This window comes from Tiliqua scincoides, chromosome 9 (genome assembly GCF_035046505.1).
Source record: "Tiliqua scincoides isolate rTilSci1 chromosome 9, rTilSci1.hap2, whole genome shotgun sequence".
Taxonomy (NCBI): Eukaryota; Metazoa; Chordata; class Lepidosauria; order Squamata; family Scincidae; genus Tiliqua; species Tiliqua scincoides.
The window spans coordinates 37468612-37487124 of record NC_089829.1 but is presented as its reverse complement, the minus strand read 5'-3'; the positions used below and the strand labels follow the sequence as shown (position 1 = coordinate 37487124).

Below are 18513 nucleotides of genomic sequence, written 5' to 3'. Positions count from 1 at the left end.
TTGTTTGTTTTAACATGTCTTACTGCAAATTTCATCAATGGTAAAATGAATGTTAACACCAGCTAGGACAAGTGAAAAATGTCACTGTGGATATAATCTGTGACAATGGGACTTTACAGTGCTCCCTTTTCTGTGTCTTGATGTTGGCATTGTCACAATATCGACTAGTTTGTGTGTGAAGTTTCACTTAACATCACTTTTAAACAATTGTTCTTTTATAGTAACACTGATCGCCCAGATGCTTCAGCCGTGCATTTGCATGACTTCCAAAGATTTTTGCTACATGAACAGCAGGTGAGATAGTCCTAGAATTCCTCTTCAGCAAGACTGAGTCTGTGTGATACAGTGTGATGGGCATTGCAGCTTGTTCACAGAAAAGTGGGAACTGAGTTCTGCTCACAAGACAGGGGTGACCCATCCATTAGGCACGGTGATACCTGTTGCATCAGTGGCAGATGAGCTAAGGGGAAATAGCTTCCCTGGCTGTTGCTATTGTTTATGAAGCATTATGTGTTCATATCTGATAAGAACTTATATATCTAAAAGGAATTGGTAAACCAACATCTTATATTAACTACACCTTCTGGAATTCAGTTCTCACTAAATAGTCTGTGACTCTAAATAACCAATTTGCTGATAACTTTCTGTAGTCCTGTGCATTAGTTTGGTCAAAGTTAATAATTCACTTTCACTACTGTCATCACCCTTCATTGAAATACTTGCATTGGCTTAGCATGGAGCCTTGTGCACTTGTTAATTTGAAAAAAAGGGTTCTGCTCATTCTTGAACTAAGTTTTTTTTTTTTTTTTTTTGGATTGTGTATAATGTTGAATCTGTTAACACACTGCAATTTTAGACAGATGGCATGCAGCTAAACAGAACCAACCCAAGACCTCATGGCTTCTGAGGCAGTGTGTTAAATGCTGTTCCCACTTTACCTGGACATTCTCCTTCCTGTACTGGAAAAGGAAGAGGGGGAATGGAGCAGAGGAGGAAATGTGGAGGAGAGAAGAGTGGTAGGCTAGTATGTTGGAGACAGTCTAGTCCACCACTGTTTTCTCTACTCTTCCTCTTCTGGTCTGTCCCTCTCTTTCTTTTCCAATTCAGGCAGTGGGAGGAAGAGCAATGGAGGTAAGTGGGTGGATGGAGGTGGACTAATGTGGTGCCTAAGGCAAAGGGCAGACCAGTCTTAAGCTCCCCAATGCCCAGAGGAGCAGCAATGCCAAAATGACTACCGTTGCAGTCTATGGGTGCCACGGCAACTGCTGGAGTCTCCTCAGGGGGAGGGGCCATTCATTCCCTTTCCTCAAGTGAAAGCGCAGACCCCACAATGGGTCTTCTCCAGTCTGCATTGGTGTAGACTGAAGGAGCTCTGTGTCGGGAGCTTTTAGCTTGACACGGAGCATAGGATCCAGTGGAGCAGGGCTCTGCTGGTTCCATCCCTCCCACCTCATTTCCTCCCTCTGCCTTGACAAGCCTTACTGTTGTTTGGAGCTCTTCTCTTGTTCTGGGCGGTGTCCATCTGGTGCTCAGCTGAGTGCCAGCAACCCCTACACGGAGGATGCTGTACATCCTTTATGGCACTTTTATGACACCCACCAGTGGTACTCTCTTACTGCAGGTGCTAAAGACCTCGAGATTGGGCTCTGACCTAATTGAGCCAACCCTGCAGCCAAAGATTTTACTGTGGGGTGATCACGCAGTTCAATAAGCTAGTCTGTTGTTGGTTTTTTTGTTCTTTTTTTCAATGGAAAAGCTGCTTGTCAGTTCCTTCATGCATTCAGCTTTCAGGATTCCCTAAAACTGTCCCTGTGCTTCTCAGTTGTCTCAGGTTGTGTGGTTGTCTGAGGTTGAGGAGCATGTGATTCCACATCAACCAGCCTTTGCACTGCATTCTTTTTAAGAAGTCGTCCGTCAGGTGCCCCAGCCATCTGATATGTGGCAGCTGGCAATTGTGAGGCAGTCCCTCTTGGTTGCGTGTCCTGTTTGTGGGGATTTTCCTCCTGAAGATGTTTATTTGACAACCATGCTGTTGTTTTTCTAGCACCCAAGTTTTGTATTTTCCCAAGCCTTTTGAGTTCGTCTTTTAAACTAATGTCTTTCTTGATTTATTGTTTCTCTTATATTCTCCATTTTGATTTTATTGCTATTTTATCTTTTTGAAAGTTGTCCTGGAAACATTATTGAAAGGTGATAAAGAGATTTTTTTTTTTAAGTTGACTCAAACACTTTAATTATGAAAGTATATTGTTTTGTAAAAACTTGCTGCATTGCATCAACTATGGATAAAGATGCAATTTTTCTGTGATAACGAAATAACACAACAGTGCTTTCTGCACTTCAATTTTTTTTGGGGGGGGACAGGGTGAACCCAAAATCTGCAAAGAAATAAAATATTTCTATATACCATATTGGTCACTGTAGGCTCGACTGGGGGGATGCATGGGTAATGACTGTGACTGAATCCTTTGACACCATACCACCTATCACTTACCTAAAGCAATTATAATTTATAAAAATGAGCCCTTGGAATGGACACATAACACTGCTTTCTGCAGTTTTCTTCCTGGGGAGGGACAAAATCTGTGAAAAAATTAAAATGCCTCTAGCTCTGGATGTATTTGGCACAAGTCTGAACTACAGTCTGTATGTTTGTCTTTCAGGAATCTTGGGCACAGGATCTTAATAAAGTAAGAGAACGGATGTCCAAATTTATAGATGACACTATGAGAGAAACTGATGAACCTTTCCTCTATGTTGATGAGGTAAGGTGATAAGCTTGCAGATGTTGGTTAAAGCAGGTGTTCTCAGCCTTTTCAGACCTTAGATAGGGTGGATTGCCAACCCACAAGAAGCCTTCAGGGCCTCCTAATGCTTCTGGAATGGCTCCGATTTAGAGCCAACCAGAAGCAAGGGCAGGAGGGCTTGTGACCCACACTTTGGGAAGCCATGAATTAAGGGGCCTACGCTGCTCCACAGACCCATTCTGTGACTGTGCGGCAGTGTCTCTGGATACTTGGCAATTACATTATCCCTGGACTTCTGGGAAAGCCAAGCTCCAAACTGTGCAGCCATACAGCTTAGAGGGAATACTGACTGTGATCCACCTTGGTTGAACATAACCAACAGATAAGAATGATTTTCTTTATATTATTCTCTTATGATTCCACTGGGAAGGTCAACTGTTCATTCTCTTCATTTTTAAAATTAAAATGTATGTTCATCTCTTTCTCTTTTTTTGTATTTTAGTTTCTTACTTACCTTTTTTCCAAAGAAAACAGCATCTGGGATGAAAAATATGATGCAATTGATCCTCAGGACATGAATAATCCTTTGTCCCATTACTGGATTTCTTCATCACATAACACGTAAGTTGCTAAAAAGCACAATTATCTTTATCCCTATTATGGTGGAAAACTTCATTCAGCCTTTCAATGAAATTCTTGATGGCTTAGGTACCTCACAGGAGACCAGCTTCGTAGTGAATCTACCCCAGAAGCTTATGTCCGGTGCCTCCGAATGGGATGTCGATGTATTGAGTGTAAGTAATGCTTTGTGATTTGTATATGGGAATGTGGTATAAAGTTACTCCTTACAGATAAGACTGTTATCTTAGGCAAAAACATTCCTAACTCTGTATCTCCTCATTAGACTCAAGGTCCTGCCTGACACTTCTAATTGGAACTAAGGAATTACAACTCAAAGAGAGACAGATTTAGATAGCACATAGGTGAACTATAGCTGTGAGAGGAGATATTTCATTCTTTATTGGAGGATTTTGCTAGTCATTGCATTCTGATTCCATTTTCCTTTTCATCTTCAGCCTGGTCTATGCAGGCAGTAGGGCATTGTGGGAATGAGGGAGTACAGTTCTGAGATGGGAGAATGCCTTTCCCGCTGCAGGAGTGGAACACGTTGTGAAATATTTTCTGCAAAGAGCAAACCAGACTGGAACCTCTCTTTCAGTTTGTTAGTTGTTTATATGCAAGCAGTTTTATTTACACAGGGAGCATTCAAAAATGGCGTTCTCCTCCTAAAGTCTGAAATGGAACAGTTTCACTTGACCATTTCAGAGTTCTATTACCTCATTCTGTTGCATGTGTAAATCAGACTTTGCCTGAACTTAGCACAGACTTCGGTATCCATAGCAGTGATTTTGGAGAATGTTCACAAGACTCTCTGCTACCTTTTTGTCTGGTAAAACAGGGAAACTGTTGTAATGTTCCACATTTTGAAAAGGTTGCAGTCCTATGTGCACTGACCTGGGAGTATATGTCCCCTTCAAGTCAGTGGGACTTAGTTTTGAGTAAACATGTACAGATGCAAAATGCATGAAGCTTTTCTTCTCTCTCTTTGCAAATAAGGTTTCTGAAATGGCAACACACATGCATGTACAACACACATGTACCAGAGAAGTAAGAGATAAATGATTATCAGTCTTTTTTAGGACCTTTAGCTTCTGCTTCCTTTATGTTGTAAGAACCATGTTGCCTTTTAACTTCCTGGTCTTTAAGTGTGGCCTGCTGTTAGTGCTTCATTTTTGTGCAATTTCACCAGTTGCACTTACCTACTAAATCAAGTGCTCTGAAGGGGCTGAAAATGATATCTTGCAAGTCAAGTGTACTAATGTTTCCTCTCTTGCATGTATAAGTGGATTGCTGGGATGGTCCTGATGGGAAGCCCATCATTTATCATGGATGGACACGGACAACAAAAATTAAATTTGATGATGTTGTGCAGGCAATCAAGGAACATGCCTTTGTCACATCTGAGTAGGTATTCATTATTTTTTATGATGAGTTTTTACTAAGAAGAAAAAAATATGTGATTTACTACCACAAAAATAGAGATCACCTTCCCATTCTTGTTTCCTTAAAAAAAAACACAAAACTGTTCTTAAAGGCCCCCCCCTCAAGGTGTGTCAGGGAATTAGAGGTTAGAGACATTCAGTCTCCATAAAGGTCTTGCTGTGGCTTTGAATATGAACTCAAGCTATCTCTGATAGCTTTAATGTGGCTATGTTTCTAGAAACACTTCATGTATTGTGGAGGTGGGAGAAGGACTAGGCAGTGGTCTTCAAATTATCAAGAGCTGGGACCTTGCATCAGACCCTAACCTGCATGAAACCTTACATAAGAACATAAGAACAGCCCCACTGGATCAGGCCATAGGCCCATCTAGTCCAGCTTCCTGTATCTCACAGCGGCCCACCAAATGCCCCAGGGAGCACACCAGATAACAAGAGACCTCATCCTGGTGCCCTCCCTTGCATCTGGCATTCTGACATAACCCATTTCTAAAATCAGGAGGTTGCGCATACACATCATGGGTTGTACCCCGTATTGGATTTTTCCTCCAGAAACCTTTCTTCAAGAGCCAGCATGCAAGAGGGTTGGGCAAGTGTGTGGCCACACTACCACGGTTCCTCTTCTTTCAACCATGGTTTCCTCTTCTTCTACCATGGTTCCTCTATATGTAAAACTTTACATATAGGCTGATGGGTTCTGAGCTGTCTGTGACAGATCAGGAGAGAGATCTTGGGATGGTGGTGGACAGGTCGATGAAAGTGTCGACCCAATGTGTGGAGGAAGAGAAGCAGAGCCAGCTCATCCATGAGGCTGAATGGAACCTCCATCACTGCTTTTAGCGCTACCTGGGTTTGAAAAGAAAGAGGGGGACAGAATGGAACAGAAGTTGCGGAGGAGGAGAGAGTGGTGGGCTAGAGCATTCCTGAAGCTCTGGTCCTCTACTCACTGCCACTGCTGAGTCTTCACTCCCAAGGAGGGAGGAGAAACGAAGGAGCAAAGGAAAATAACCAACAAGTCATGCACATTGGGGCAAAAAATCAAAACTTTAGATATAGGCTGATGGGTTCTGAGCTGTCTGTGACAGATCAGGAGAGAGATCTTGGGGTGGTGGTGGACAAGGCGATGAAAGTGTCAACCCAATGTGCGGCGGCAGTGAAGAAGGCCAATTCTATGCTTGGGATCATTAGGAAAGGTACTGAGAACAAAACTGCTAATATTATAATGCCGTTGTACAAATCTATGGTAAGGCCACACCTGGAATATTGTGTCCAGTTCTGGTCGCCGCATCTCAAAAAAGACATAGTGGAAATGGAAAAGGTGCAAAAGAGAGCGACTAAGATGATTATGGGGCTGGGGCACCTTCCTTATGAGGAAAGGCTATGGCGTTTGGGCCTCTTCAGCCTAGAAAAGAGACGCCTGAGGGGGGACATGATTGAGACATACAAAATTATGCAGGGGATGGACAGAGTGGATAGGGAGATGCTCTTTACACTCTCACATAACACCAGAACCAGGGGACATCCACTAAAATTGAGTGTTGGGAGGGTTAGGTCAGACAACAGAAAATATTTCTTTACTCAGCATGTGGTTGGTCTGTGGAACTCCTTGCCACAGGATGTGGTGACGGCGTCTGGGCTGGATGCCTTTAAAAGGGGATTGGACAAGTTTCTGGAGGAAAAATCCATTACAGGTTACAAGCCATGATGTGCATGTGCAACCTCCTGATTTTAGAAATGGGCTACGTCAGAATGCCAGATGCAAGGGAGGGCACCAGGATGAGGTCTCTTGTTATCTGGTGTGCTCCCTGGGGCATTTGGTGGGCCACTGTGAGATACAGGAAGCTGGATTAGATGGGCCTATGGCCTGATCCAGTGGGGCTGTTCTTATGTTCTTTCCTGGCTGGTGGTGGCCAGTCAGTATGTGTTGTATTGTCCTGCACCTTCTTTCCTTCTGGGCTAATTGAAAGAAGAAGCAGGGCAGAGAGTGGCATGGCATCAGTATACATGTCATTTTGAAAGGTTGGAGGGCGAGAAAGAGGAAACAAGGCAAAACAGAGCAGAGGAAGTGCCATGGCAAGAAAGAGAAGATGGATGAATGGGTAACCCAGAGGACCTGTTGCAGATTGGGAGAGTTGGGCCAGAGAGCATCTCCTCTAAAGCTCTGGTAGGAGTTTCCTCATCTAGGACTCCTAGCCCTGGATACAGTGCAGCTGAGACATTAAACACAATGGTAGCAGTACTACTCCAACACACCTGATGTTGGGTTGCAACCCACTTCTGTCCCCTGACCCATCTGTTGAACTTCTGAACTCTCTAGAGCAGGGGTGCCCAAACTCCGCCCCGGGGGCCACTGGCGGCCCTCAGGGACTCCCAATCCAGCCTGCAGGGAGCCCCCAGTCTCCAATGAGCTTCTGGCCCTCTGGAGACTTGCTGGAGCCCATGCTGGCCCGATGCAACTGCTCTCAGTTTGAAAGTGACTGTTTGCCCTCGCATGTGGGCTGTGGGATGAGGGCTCCCTCCACTGCTTGCTGTTTCACATCTGTGATGCGGCAGCAAAGGAAAGGCTGGCCTTGCTTTGTGAAAGGCCTTTTATAGGCCTTGAGCTATTGCAAAATCTTCATTCATTTATATAAGTTTTATCTCTAATATATTCATTTATGTAAATTTATTCAAATTTGAAATGTAAATTCTTTTTTTCCCCGGTCCCTGACACAGCATCAGAGAAATGATGTGGCCCTCCTGCCAAAAGGTTTGGACACCCTTGCTCTAGAGGGTGTCTAGAGCAGGGGTGTCCAAACGTTTTGGCAGGTGGGCCACACCATCTCTCTGACACTGTGTCAGGGGCAGGGGAAAAAACAAAATTAATTTACATTTCAAATTTGAATAAATTTACATAAATGACTATATTAGAGATGGAACTTATATAAATGAATGAAGATTTTGCAATAGCTCAAGGCCTATAAAAGACCTTGCACAAAGCAAGGCTGGCCTTTTCTTCAGTGCTGCTACTGCATCACAGACATGAAACAGCAAGTCGTGGAGGGAGCCCTCATCCCACAGCTCATGCAAGAAGTTGAATAGTTGCCCTCACGTTGAGAGCAGTTGCGTCGGGCCAGCATGGGCTCTAGCAGTTCTCCAGAGGGCCAGAGGCTCACTGGAGATTGGGGGCTCCCCACGGGCTGGGTTGGGAGTCCTCAAGGGCCGCAAGTGGCCCCTGGGCCAAGGTTTGGGCACCCCTGCTCTAGAGGATGAGGAAAAGGAGGGTGGTGAGCTTAAAATTATTGTAGTTGTGTTTGCAGTGTATTGTGTTTGAAGGTAGACAGCCAAGTTTAAGCCCCTAGGGCCAAATTCTATCCCTCTTTCCAGTGCTGATGCAGCTATGCCAATGGGGCATACACTGCACTCTGTGCATTTGTTCCATTACCTTGGGACTGCACTGCAGGTACATTAGCACCGGAAAGTTGGATAGGATTGGGCTCTGACAGCCCAATCCTACCCAACTTTCCAGCACTGGTGCAACCGCAATGCAGCCCCGGGGTGAGGGAACAAATGTTCCCATACCTTGAGGAGGCCTCTGTGACTGCACCCCCAACACAGGAAGCAGTGCCTACCCCATTGGTACAGCAGCACTGGTACTAGAAAATTGGATAGGATTGGGCTGTTAGTCTGTTGAAGGGCATGTATGTTGTCAGGCAAATCAAAAACCATTAACTTCATGTAGGGTTCCCAATTCATGAATGGCCATGTGCATTTGGGAAAGCTGAGATTTTTCCTTTTGCCTTTTTCCTCTTTGCCTAAGGTACCCCGTGATTTTGTCGATTGAGCAGCATTGCGGTGTGGAGCAACAGCGCTATATCGCCAAAGTATTCAGGGAAGTATTGGGGGACCAGCTTCTAACAAAGCCCATCGAAGCAAGTGCCGATCAGCTACCATCACCGACTCAGCTGAAAGGAAAGTTCATCATCAAGGCAGGTGTAATTTGAAGTTAAAAAAAAACGATTGGGGTTTGGTGTTGATATCTGACTTCCTACTCTCCCTTTGGGGCAAGGCAAGACAGCAGCTTTCAAATATCTGGTGAGACGTTGTAACTTGCTAATTGATAGCTTGGAAAATGAAGTCAGAGGTATAGAATACACAGTCTACATTGTCATAATGTCAGCTGCCTGGATTAGCGGGGTTCAACCAGAACTGAAATATGTTTCATGTCTTTCTTTAAGACAGCTGTTACTAACTCTATTCATAGCAGACACATTAGGCCAGTATTTCTCAAACTGTGGGTTGGGACCCACTAGGTGGGTCATGAGCCAATTTCAGGTGGGTCCCCATTCATTTCAATATTTTATTTTTAATATCTTAAAATGACTGGTATGTGACTGCATTTGGGGAAATGTTAGACCTGTACTTTTAACAAGTTACTATGCATATTCTTTTAACAATGATAGTCAATGGGACTTACTCCTGGGTAAGTGTGGGTAGGATTGCAGCCTAGGATTGTTAAAACTCTTCCTGCTCAATGATGTCACTTCTGGTGGGCCCTGACAGATTCTCATTCTAAAAAGTGGGTCCCGATGCTAAATGTGTGAGAACCACTGTATCAGGCAATGGAACATGTTGGGTAGCCGTGTTCCCTGTCTTCTGGACATCTTCTCTACATTTCCAGGCACCCCCACATTCAGTACTTGTTTTACTAGAGGCAGTGTGGAAACATAAAAACAATTCTAAATCACCTGTAGGATCTTCCCCATGTTTATTGCTGCTCTCTGCAGGCAAATACTGAATGTGGGGCTGCCCACATGCATGAACCAGGGAGTGCCTCAGAACCAGAGGTGATTAGCTGGCACACTCTTCTTTGCCACCCTTGCTTGTTTGCCACCTTCATGCATTTTTCATCCGAATGGCTGCATAGGGGTACTGTTGTAAGCATATGCATATTAATTTACATCACCAGTGTCTAGGATATTGTTGGCAGTCCAAAATATGCTCTCTTGCTTTTTTTAAATGCAGAATTTAGGTTTTGACCTGGAGTGAACATCTGTTTAGGAAGACTCTTATTTTGTACTAACTCTCCATATGAAAGAATTTGTCAGTGCTAAATTATTCCAACCCACATAGCCATTGGATCTGCTGACAGGAGTATAGAACTCTTGAACAAATCCTGGAAATGCAGGGTGTTCACTGGGAGCCATGAAGGAAGCTTTGCCTTTTGAATCACCACAGTTAGGCTGGAGTGGCCTTGCTTTCATAGTTGAAGTGTGTCCTGTGTGAGTCAAGCTTGATGCTGCATGCAACAGTGGTACAATAGCCCTAGACTTTCACACCGCTTCAGTTTGTCAAATTCAGCAACTTCTAGGACAGCTGGCAGCCACAATTTCAAAAGGAACAGTCCCATTTGTATCTTTCTCTTCTGTTGTGAATCGTGTGGAGAAGCAATATGATGCAGAGCTCTTTATAGTTATGGTTGTGTAACAGGAAACATGGAGCAAGTGGGAGACACCTTTTTACAATCCTAACTACGAGTTAGGGACTTGCGCCAGCCTAGGAGGGTCACAAATGTGCCATAAAGCACATTTGCGCCTCCTCTAGAGCAAGCTGTGCCAGTGCACAGAGGTGCGCTGGCACAGAGGCTGTATCCAGCCTCCATAGTGGCTTGTGGGGCAAGCCTTGCATCAGCCGAGCTCAGCTGAAGCAAGGCTCTGGGATGGGTGGGGAGGAGGCGGGAGGTAAGCCGAGTTCCCTATAGCTCACAAACTGCATCTTTAAAACTAAGGGTACAATTCTATCTTGCACTGGAACAGACAAGCCAGGAGGCTTGCACTGTATCCAGCGCAAGATAGGGTTCCACAGTAGCCCAGCAGAAGGAAAGGGGAAACTCCTCCCCTTACCCCCAGGTAAGACACTGCAGCCCCTATGGGTCAACTTGGAATTGCACCACCTCCTTAGGTGGCACAACTCCAAGGAGAGTGGAGCGGCTTGCAGACTCTCCGCGCTGCTCGGGAACGGGGGTTGGGATCTGGCATATCCCAGATCCCAGCCCCGCCTATCGCTCCCTGCCTGCCCACCCCCAGTTCACCCTCCGCCCGCCCTCCACCTGCACCCCAACAGTTCATTTAGTTAGTTCATAACTGTCAGGTACCATCTTAGAGGAGGCATTCCTTTGTGTGTGAAGGAAAGAGATGGCATCTGCTGCACACAGTTTCTGTAAGTTTCTGACTTAAAATAGTTAGGAATTTCCCTATAACTGTTGATTGGGGACCATTTTAGTTGATCAAAATCATTTTTTGTTTGTTAAATCAATTGAATGTTGCCTATTAGTTCCTTGCATTTCCATGCTGTATATGCATAGTTATATCTGAGGAGATCCCATTTTCCACTGATGAATGGAGAGAATTAGCAGAGCACCAAATCAGGGCTTTGTGGAGAAGGCTGCCTACATTTTATTTATTAAGTTTTTACCCTGCTTTTATTCCAAATGGACACCCAAAGTAGCTACAACTGATGTTTGTTGGTGTCAAAACAAAAAAAGCTTAGTAAAGAGACCTTTGAGAAACCATCTAAAATGTACCCTTTCCTTTGTTCATTTTGTATTAGCATAAAAAATTGGGTCCGAAAGGTGACGTAGACGTGAACATAGAAGACAAGAAAGAGGAGAAAAAGCAACAAGGAGAGCTCTACATGTGGGACACTATAGATCAGGTGAGCAGTTGTTAGGTAGAAACAAATACATTTTGATATGGCTCAGATGAATACTAATGGTTTTGAATCTGAAGAAGTGCTTTGAGATCACTGCTATATTCTTTTTAACTTTGGGTTTAGAAAAGCGGTATATGAATCCTTTAAATAAAAACTTAGCATTATTTTTATAGTTTTCTAACTGTTGTTTTGCGTTCCAGAAATGGACACGTCATTATTGTGCAATAGCCAATGAAAAACTCTCATTCAGTGATGATATAGAACAGAGCGCTGAAGAAGAATCAGCAAAGGTATTAGTTTTCTGATCCTTATTTTCTTTTGTTCCCTTTGATGTTAAATTTTCTTTTTTTGGTAATTTTCTCTAGCAAAAACTGAGTAAAGTCTGATTGACTACAGTCAGTTCTCTTTATATGCAAATTTGCCATATGTGAATTCGCTTATCTGTGAGGGACAGAATTGTCACTTACCTCTACATGTTGAAGATGTAGATGATGCTGATGAACTGAAGAGGAGGAAATTGGAAGGGCATAAAACGGGGATGAGATCATTCTGTTGGGCATTGTCGATGACCTTGTTAACATATAGCACACATCCCATTTCCCATCCTTGAATCCAGTTGAAAGCCCTAATAATTATAATTTACTGTAACCTCAAAGTCAGATGTGTTGTCCCCCCCATGGTGCTCATGTTTGTATAGAAAATTAGCTTTTAGCTCACTGCGTGATAGCAGTGTTGTGACCTGCTGTGAAAAACCAACTCTGTGAAAATTTAACCCCAACCAGGGCATAAATAATGGTGGCAAAATAAAACTTGGCAATATAAATTATTCCTTAATGTTCCAGGAAGTGAAGCCTACTGAGTTGCACTACAATGAAAAATGGTTCCATGGAAAAATGAAAGAAGGGAGAACCACTGCTGAGAAACTTCTCCAGGAATATTGTGCCGAAATGGGTGGCAAGGATGGAACATTCTTAGTGCGGGAGAGTGAAGCTTTCCCTAATGATTACACACTGTCATTCTGGTAAGACAGCATTGTCTCTTTTAGGGTTTGTTTGAAACCTACTAGTTGTGTGCAGTTTTCTGTGTTTTGTGCAGTACAGTTCCAGCCTTGTTATACACGGATTTTTAATACATGGATTTGACTCAACACGAATGGCCACTGCAAATGAGAAGGAATGTGCTGATCCCTGGAGAAGGGAAAAATGCACCCTTTTAAAATCAGTTTAAAAAACTGAACAGTCCTTTGACAGAGAGAGGCAGCTGGCTGACAATCCATCAGTCCTTCTCTCTCCAGGCGACCCCTCCCTTCCCCCTGAGCACGTGAAAGAAGAGTGATCACTTTGCATTGGTGAAGGGAGGGATTGAGTAAAGCGCCATTCTAAGCTCTTGGAGGACGACTGATTGATGGATTGTCGTCTTAATGACTCTTATCTTACATCACAAATGTCAGTAAGGCTGTTTTTAAATCACCAGAGCAAAGAAACTTTGTTTTTTAAATTGATTTGCTATAGTGCGTTTTTTGCCATCCACGTGAGTGCTTGGAACTGAACCCATGTGAATAATGAGGCTCAACCTGTAATAATGCTTTGATGTACTTTGGAGAGGAAATGAATTAGACCAAATTTAGATGTTATGCAGAGCGAGGTAGAAGGTTAAGGAGGTAAAATTCTGGACTTTTCCAGTTTAGACTGTAGTTGGGGAGTCATATTTTTCCCAAGCAAAAACATCCTGCATGGCATAAAGCAAATCAAGGTGAGGACTATGCTAAACCTTTCTGCCAGTATACTAATTTACTAAAGGTAGTGATAGGTTGTGTGCCTGTGTGTGTTTTAAGGTAAGGAGGCATTTTAAAATAAGACTCCTCCACCTGCAGTATGAAGTGGAAGAGTTAAGAATTCTTCCAATTCAGCTTGTTGCCTCGCTTTGCGAGTGTGTAGTTTGGATCTTTAGCCCAGGAAATGCTATTCAGTTAAATAAATTAATAATGCATGAGTCAGAAGGTCCCACATGGCTGCACTGTGACTGAATGTAATGTGACTTTAGTTTTATATTGTTAATGATATATCCAAACAATGCTTTAATCTTGCATTTCCCCACACACTTATCTAATGCTCTGGAAGTACAGCCTTCTTTTACAAGAAAAAGAAATGTCCAAAATTAGGTTGGTGTTAATTGACGTTGAATCAGTTTCCTGCGTTTGTTCGACCAGTCTTATTTTTGATTAATAAATTAGGGATTGTTGAGGACATGTTTAACCAAAGGAATTATATGTAAAGTACCCTGTCACTTCAATCAAGATGAGACCCACGTATAGACCCAGTGCAAGTATAGTGTTTTCAATAACCACAGTTGGGTTACTGTGGTTCAACAAATCATGGTTTGTTTATTTGTGCACTTGTTAAACGCCTGCAAACCAGCACTCCTCCCTTTTCCCAGTGCTTCCTGAGCTCCAGCATGAAGCTTTAATGTTACAGTCATGGTATGTTGAGACACAGCTCAATGGCTTGCCCAAATCTAAAGCTTTTTGACTGTGGTTTGCAAAGTGCAATCAAAACTAGGATGTGAAACCAGCATTGAAGAGCTCCAGGTCTGAACTATCACAGCAAAGCTGTGGTTCAACTAATCATGCTTCTCCCAGTGCACGAGCAGAGAAGGTGATGAAGGAGGATGAAGGTGATGGAGTGTGTGGGCTTGTTCACAACAGAATAAACCCTAGTTTATATGATAATCTGAAATGACCCATGGAGTGTGCTATGGGCTTGTGTGTTCCCTACTCTTTCTCCTTTCTGAATTTCTCTCTTTTGTGTTTTGCTTTGTGTTATGTTTGCATTGGTGCCAGTCATGTTACTTTCACCGCTAGAATCTTCAAAACCCAGTTCAAATAAGCTTGAACTGGTTGCAAGGGCAGTCCTGACTAGTGTTCATTATAATCTGCAACATGAACGGTGGTTTGCACAACTGTTCTGAGATATGGAAATGTTACATCTGCTTAAGCAATTGTAGCTGAAGTCTACAAGTAAATGGACATGTGTCTTGTTTTTTCTGGCTTGAGTTCTTTACAGACTGGAGAAAAACAAGAAATTATGGACAAGTTAAACAAATGTGGTTTAGGAAGCTAAAGTTAACTGTTCTGTTCTGTTTTCCATGTTTGTTTGCTAGGAGATCAGGTAGAGTCCAGCACTGCCGCATCCGCTCCTCGACTGATGGAGACACCATTAAATATTACCTGACTGACAATCTCACGTTTGACAGCATCTGTGATCTTGTCCAGCATTATAGGGAAGCGCACTTGCGGTGTGCCGAGTTTGAATTGCGTCTTACTGATGCTGTGCCTAACCCCAAGCCCCATGAATCCAAGGAGTATGTATAGCCAAAAGGAAATTCTAGGGTGGGGATAAGTGCTATTTTGAATGCTGAGGTTTTCATTTGGTCACAGCTATGCTGAATTATGGGGTATGTGTATGTGAGTGTGTGTGTTCAAAATACAATCCAACAATCCTAACAACCACAAACTTAGCAACTGGGCATTGAATAAGTATTTTGACTTTAGGAGTTTGGAAAGTGTAAGGATTTAAAGGCTGCTGGAAAACCAAGACAGCAGTCCTACAATAAGGACCTAGGAGGGTAAGAACATAAGAACAGCGCCACTGGATCAGGCCATAGGCCCATCTAGTCCAGCTTCCTGTATCTCACAGCGGCCCACCAAATGCCCCAGGGAGCACACCAGATAACAAGAGACCTGCATCCTGGTGCCCTCCCTTGCATCTGACGTAGCCCATTTCTAAAATCAGGAGGCTGCACATACACATCATGGCTTGTAACCCATAATGGATTTTTCCTCCAGAAACTTGTCCAATCCCCTTTTAAAGGCATCCAGCCCAGATGCCATCACCACATCCTGTGGCAAGGGGTTCCACAGACTGACCACACGCTGAGTAAAGAAATATTTTCTTTTGTCTGTCCTAACCCTCCCAACACTCAATTTTAGTGGATGTCCCCTGGTTCTGATATGTGAGAGTGTAAAGAGCATCTCTCTATCCACTTTATCCTTCCCATGCATAATTCTGTAAGTCTCAATCATGCCCCCCCTCAGGTGCCTCTTTTCTAGGCTGAAGAGGCCCAAACGCCGTAGCCTTTCCTCATAAGGAAGGTGCCCCAGCCCAGTAATCATCTTAGTCGCTCTCTTTTGCAACTTTTCCATTTCCACTATGTCCTTTTTGGGATGTGGCTACCAGAACTGGACACAATACTCCAGATGTGGCCTTACCATCGATTTGTACAATGGCATTATAATATTAGCTGTTTTGTTCTCAATACCTGTTCTAATGATCCCAAGCATAGAATTGGCCTTCTTTACTGCCGCTGCACATTGGGCTGACACTTTCATCGACCTGTCCACCACCACCCCAAGATCTCTCTCCTGATCTGTCACAGACAGCTCAGAACCCATCAGCCTATATGTGAAGTTTTGATTTTTTGTCCCAATGTGCATGACTCTACACTTACTTACATTGAAATGCATCTGCCATTTTGCTGCCCATTCTGCCAGTTTGAAGAGATCCTTCTGGAGCTCCTCACAATCACATCTGCTCTTCACCACTCGGAAGTTTGGTGTCATCTGCAAACTTTGCCACCTCACTGCTCACCCTGTCTCCAGGTCATTTACGAAGAGGTTGGAAAGCACTGGTCCCGGGACAGATCCTTGGGGCACACCGCTTTTGCTTTTGCCTGGAGTCCCTTTTCTATCTCTGGTTCTTAAACCACATCTGTATCTAAGGATATCCTGCTTATTCTGTGTTGGCTTTTGTTGTCTTGTTACAGCTTATTGCCATCTCTCTGCTTCTTCTTGTGCTCCAATTTTTGATCTTTGTTTCATTTTCCAAGAATTGACATGTGTTTAGGTTATGCTGCACTTAAAGGTTCCCAACAGGTGGATGAGGTTTTCTGATCTCTGATCAGTGCATTCTAACCTTTCATAATAGGTTATTAACCTAATAAAATATGAACAGACCTCTGGTCTGACCCAGTGATGCTGAGTCTTCATTCCTCCTCCTTCAAGTTGTTGCTGATTGCATAAGAAGTAGCTAATCAGCTCTGCAAGGAGGGGCACAGGATGGGATCAATAAGGGTTAAGACAGAAGTAACAACAAAAAGACTACTCATTGGATTCCTCCATTGTGGAGCAAGTGCACATTCACTGTTGAATTGACAGATGTGCATGCTGGCAGATGAAACTTTGGTACAGGCATCATTCTTGCCCTCCCTGTTTTGCTGCCACTGCTTCCACCTCATCAGCTGAGGGATGTTAACAAAGCAGCCAGCAATTGCAGAATTGTCCTCTAAGTATGCCAAAGTTTCCAGAGGTGGGAGGAAGTTGTGCCCCTTCCTCCTGCTTCCTTTGCACAAATGCAAGGGTCAAATTCACCATATCCTCCTCCTTTCTGGTCTGTTTCGTGCTGCTGGTCTGATGAGCAGGCCTCTTCTAAGTTTCTATGGCTGTGATGATGTTTTAACAGCAGTGACAGACCAGAGAATGTCCAGATAGGCAACCTGGTATATTGCATACAGTTCTGGTTGCCACATCTCCAAAATGATGTAGTGGAACTGGAAAAGGTGCAGAAGAGAGTGACCAAAATTATAACTGGACTGGGGCACCTCCTTTATGAGGAAAAGCTACAGCGTTTGAGGCTCTTCAGTCTAGAAAAGAGGCGTCTGAGAGGGTGCACATTTGAGATGTAAACAATTATGCAGGGAGTGGTAAGAGTGGATAGAGGGATGTGCTTTTCCCTCTCACACAACACCAGAACCAGGGAACATAAAATTGAGCCAGGGGAGTTAGAACAGACAAAAGAAAATATTTCATTAGCCAGCATATCATTAGCCTGTGGAACTCCTTGCCATAGGATGTGGTGATGGCATCTGGCCTAGATGCCTTTAAAAGGGAATTGGTCAGATTTTTAGAAGAAAAGTCCATCACAGGTTACAAGCCATGATGGATATGTGCAACTTCCTGGTTTTAGAAGTAGGCTACCTCAGAATGTCAGTTGCAAGGGAGGGCACCAGGATGCAGGTGTCTTTGTGTGCTGCCTGAAGCATCTGGTGGGCCACTGTGAGATACAGGAAGCTGGACTAGATGGGTCTTTGGCCTGATCCAGCAGGGCTCATCTTATGTTCTTACGTAATGAGGGGAGAGTTTTTTCAGTATGTCATAAAAACTTGTTCAAACAGAAAAGTCTTTAAGTGTTGAAAGATTGGCAGAGAGAGGGCCAGCTGCATCTAACAGGGCACCTCACAAGTTCCATGGAGTTGAGGTGCCACCACTGAGAACATTCCTGTTGCACATGTCTGTTGGGGGCAAACTGCACATGACTTGTAGAGCTGAAACCCTGGTTTACAGGGTTGAAGTGTCCGTTGTTTAGAGGGGAGCACCCTAAACTTTCATGCTGGCTCACAGCTTACCACACCATTGTGTGTGATGTGAAGGTTTTAATGTTTCCCCACTCTGTACTTTTCTCCGTAGCTGCCCTCTGATACTGGACATGATGTTTACTGAGATTAAGCACTTGAGGAGGGTAAGGAGGGCTGTGGAGTAGTAGAAAGGTGGTAATAGGGAGGGCTGAGCTCCATTGACGCCCAACTTTGCTCTAAAAATTGGAGCCTTCTTGCTTTAAACATGATTGAGACAGATCTGGGTTTAAACAAATGGGTCGGCTGTTGTCATGTCTAGATTGGTCCTTCAGTGCAGTTGCAAAACTGGGAATCCTCTTTGGCATTGTATCAATTTTCATCCTATAAATAGGATTTCATATGGGTGAGTTGGTTCTTTCCCCAGATGTGCCAGTCTTGACAACTGGTGGTCAGTCAGGAAAACACAGCTACATGTACTGTAGCCGCATCAGTAATTGGAATGTCTTTTTCCCCTTTACGACTGTTTGTGTGTGCTCTTCTTTTCTCCCCACTTGCTGCTGCAGTGTAGTTTTATGTGTTTAATTTCATGCAGCATGAAAGCAAGGAAA

At 43.7% G+C, this 18513-nt stretch overlaps 1 protein-coding gene across 1 annotated transcript in view; it reads left to right on the top strand.

Annotated features, from left to right (window-relative positions):
- PLCG2 (phospholipase C gamma 2) overlaps positions 1–18513 on the top strand; it is an 84854-nt gene that overhangs the window by 39476 nt on the left and 26865 nt on the right. Inside the window, exons 9-18 of the mRNA XM_066636925.1 lie at positions 222–294; positions 2664–2765; positions 3250–3368; positions 3456–3541; positions 4652–4772; positions 8607–8775; positions 11396–11500; positions 11698–11787; positions 12340–12518; positions 14657–14857. Of these exons, the coding sequence (XP_066493022.1) occupies positions 222–294; positions 2664–2765; positions 3250–3368; positions 3456–3541; positions 4652–4772; positions 8607–8775; positions 11396–11500; positions 11698–11787; positions 12340–12518; positions 14657–14857 (1245 nt within the window). The remainder of the gene's footprint in view (positions 1–221; positions 295–2663; positions 2766–3249; positions 3369–3455; positions 3542–4651; positions 4773–8606; positions 8776–11395; positions 11501–11697; positions 11788–12339; positions 12519–14656; positions 14858–18513) is intronic.